The 3,343-nt window shown below is 45.2% G+C and overlaps 1 protein-coding gene across 1 annotated transcript in view; it reads left to right on the forward strand.

The window, feature by feature from the left end:
- Positions 1 to 1,090: 1,090 nt before the first annotated feature.
- T265_04955 (hypothetical protein) overlaps positions 1,091 to 3,343 on the forward strand; it is a gene marked incomplete at both ends in the record, with an annotated part of 16,857 nt that continues 14,604 nt past the window's right edge. The window contains 3 exons of the mRNA XM_009169832.1: positions 1,091 to 1,126; positions 2,281 to 2,535; positions 2,583 to 2,783. Of these exons, the coding sequence (XP_009168096.1) occupies positions 1,091 to 1,126; positions 2,281 to 2,535; positions 2,583 to 2,783 (492 nt within the window). The remainder of the gene's footprint in view (positions 1,127 to 2,280; positions 2,536 to 2,582; positions 2,784 to 3,343) is intronic.

Genomic DNA, 3,343 nt, shown 5'->3' on the forward strand with positions numbered 1-3,343 from the left:
CACTCCCTCTTGAACCCAATTTAAAGCACTATTAAACATTTATTTATGCGAATCCTCGCGCTGGCAGGCACACTGCCCCCCGCTGAGAACAAAATGAGCAGTGCTATACCCTTTTTTTCACTTGTGCCTTCCAGATGAACGACAGCCATTGACCGACAAGAACAGAAGCGACCCGGGAAACTTGGGCAACAGCCTCGATCCTTTGCATAAATCGGCTAATCCGTGAATCCGTGAAACGTTATACCCGCTTTCCGAACCCTTTATCATACGGTCTCAGGTTCATGCGGATCGTTCAACTGAGATCCAGAAAGTCAAGAGGGATAGCCTGCAGCAGGGACGCCATATCAATCAAAGAGAAGCTTTTTACTGCTTTGTTTGTATGAGGATTGCCCTCCGCGATGGACGCAGGGTCGAACACGTCAGTCACGGGGAATAGATTTGTTGATAGACACGATCAGTTCAAGGGAACCAAACGAGAAGCAGACTGTGGTTCCGTAAAAGAAACATGCCGCATAGGATGCCGGACAGCTGTGACATGCCTCTGAAGTAGAGAGTTTCAGATCCCAGATCGGGAAACTTAAGCGAAAGCCCCGATCCCCGATATCAATCCGTGAATCCCTGAATGCTCACGCCCCTATGGACACATCAACATGCTACAGCATATCCATGAGTCGTCACAGTTTAGAGGAGCGGTCGATTGAACAGCCTTCTCAAGGGGAAGGGCTTTGAAGGCCATCCGTATCTAATAACTCAACATCCTATCAATTAGACGGATGCGTCACGTGCGGACTACGGACAAAACGAAGGTTTGCCGTGATTCGTCAGAATGCCAGCCGACCGGATCGAGCATCTTTAGCCCAACGCTTCTTCCCCCTCGTGGAGATTCTAGTGTAGTATAGTGTATTCACGGATTCGCGTATTGATACACAGAATCGAGGCTTTTTCCCAAGTTTCCCGGGTCTGTTTTGTTCTTGTCGGTCAGTGGCTGTCATCAAACTGGAAATCACAAGTGAAAAAAGGGTGTAGCACTGCTCTTTATGTTCACAGCGCGAGGCAGTATGCTTGCCAGCGCGAGGATTCGCATAAATAAATGTTTAATAGTGCTTTAAATTGGGTTCAAGAGGGAGTGTGTAGGACCGTCGTAGGAAGTTGTTATTGTCGTTTAGTGTCACTATCACAGCCTTTTGATTTTCCTTTTTCTGACCTATGAGTAGCTCAGTGAATAACATTGTCGCCTTATGTTGGTTTATGTGCACTGCAATGGTTTTTAGGTGTTCGTTTCGGTTACAGTCTAGCTGTATTTGCCCAAGATATCATGGCCTTATTGTGCGATCTCCGGTAACTTACACCATTTTTGTATGCACGCGCTGTAAGTGTTGCTGACAAACTAGTGATACCTAAAGCACCATCCAGCGACTATGTATAACGGCTGATGCTACTAGCACAAATCGTAAACAATTTCTCGTTAGTTCGTCCCATAAAAATTGGACCTGCACGATAAATACCTCATTTTCGACTGTATAGTTACACATTGTCGTTGAATGGCGTTTTAGGTATCATTGATTTGTGTCAAAAACACTCATCACATGCACGTAGGGACCGTGTAAGTCACCGAGGATTATTATTTAAAAAACGTTACACCTTGGGCAAAGACGAAGTGCGACTGGAACAAACGCTGTTACAGTGCATATGAGCCAAATTAAGGTTCTATTTTTGTCGGGATCCTACGGAGCCTTTCATGAACTCCTCATAGGTGACAAAAATGAAAAATCGGAAAGTTGTGGCAATCGGGATATTCTGTATAACTATATAGCCGTAGATGAGGTATTTATCGTGCAATTTGTATGAGACGAACCAAAATAGATTGTTGACGAGGTTATGGTAATGCCATCAGTATCACATTAGGTATCACTATTACCACTGACGCATCAGCATCGGTTTCTGTTTTCCATCCACAACACTTTTCGTGAACACACTTTCGTGAATACAGTTTTAATAATCCTCCCTTGTCACCAAAATGGCTACCTGAAGCTACCATTCCTTTTGGCATACTATAATGGACAGAGTAGGTAGCCAAGTACCGACACGGCGTTGCAAGACGTCACCAAGTCACAACAGCGCTATGTTGTGCTACATTAACTGGGTAGCTTTTTTCCTCGTTCCACAGATGTTCACGCGGTCCACCATTCTTTTCATTTTCTATGGGTTTACCATCGTAGCGTGGGAGGTGAGCATCATCGTTTTCCTGTTCGCTGCAGTGCAAACATGGTTGGCTTTCAGGTGTCCCGCAAGGATTTCGAATGTAAGGACAAACGGACCGTCTATTGGTTCACTGCAAAGGAGGGATCGCAGGTGATACACTTTATATCCGCTGCGGATTTCCATGTGCGGCCTCCTGCAATAATTGTTTTGCACTCGAACTTCATGGATTCCACGGTTTCCATTAATTGCACGGCGTATGAGAAAAATGCGACATTCCGGAATTCGGTTAAAGTTTCGGCGGTAACGGCGTCCTACGGCTTGGTTTTGTATGAGGTGAGTCCAAATTTCACAAATAATTCGAGGGCCTTCTGTGTTTTTAGCTATGCGACTACATTGATATCGGTGATAAAGCAGAGCTTCCTCCAGACACGGATTGCCACAACTATTTTGGCTCCAATCTTGACTGGGAATTAAAGGACGCGATGCCTAATAGCGCCAATGAAGTCACCGTTTCTTTTATCGGAACGAAACTTAATGATTCTGGTGATTTATTTCTTCCAGGTGGATCGGTGAAGGTGCAAGTGGGTGATGGTTTTCACTTTTTCCTACTGTCAACCTTTAGTAACTGCTGCTGATTATTGTCGGTCGACATCCCGAGCACGCGTTCATATCAGTAGCAAATGCTCCTTTAACAAGTCGTCCTCCGAGAATTATGTTTCCCTCCATGGATATTTCTAGTCTTTTCTTGAGGCTCCTTACTAGTTAGTCGGTTCAGAAATCCATAACACAGCAGTGTCAACGACAATCACCACCCCTTATGTTCAGTGCACTTGGTGTGTAGATTCCGTTCGCCACAGTATTACACTCGGGAGATTTGCTGCCCAAAGCCAGAGCATCTTGCCAACAAGCTGCAAGAACCTCAATCTAGATAGGTCACTGGAGCGGAGGTCTCCAGAAATGACTCCTTCTGGTTGGGACATCATCATCATCAACGACAGCATGACATCAGTGTTCAACACCAATGCTTCACTGCCGTACAGCCATGACTTATTTGAAAGCCTTATTGTAAGGAAAAGAATAAAGGTGGATGGGGGAGGGACTTAGTGCTAGCTTAACACAATCATTCCGAGGTGCCTATACC

This window comes from Opisthorchis viverrini (assembly GCF_000715545.1).
Source record: "Opisthorchis viverrini unplaced genomic scaffold opera_v5_89, whole genome shotgun sequence".
NCBI classification, from domain to species: Eukaryota; Metazoa; Platyhelminthes; class Trematoda; order Opisthorchiida; family Opisthorchiidae; genus Opisthorchis; species Opisthorchis viverrini.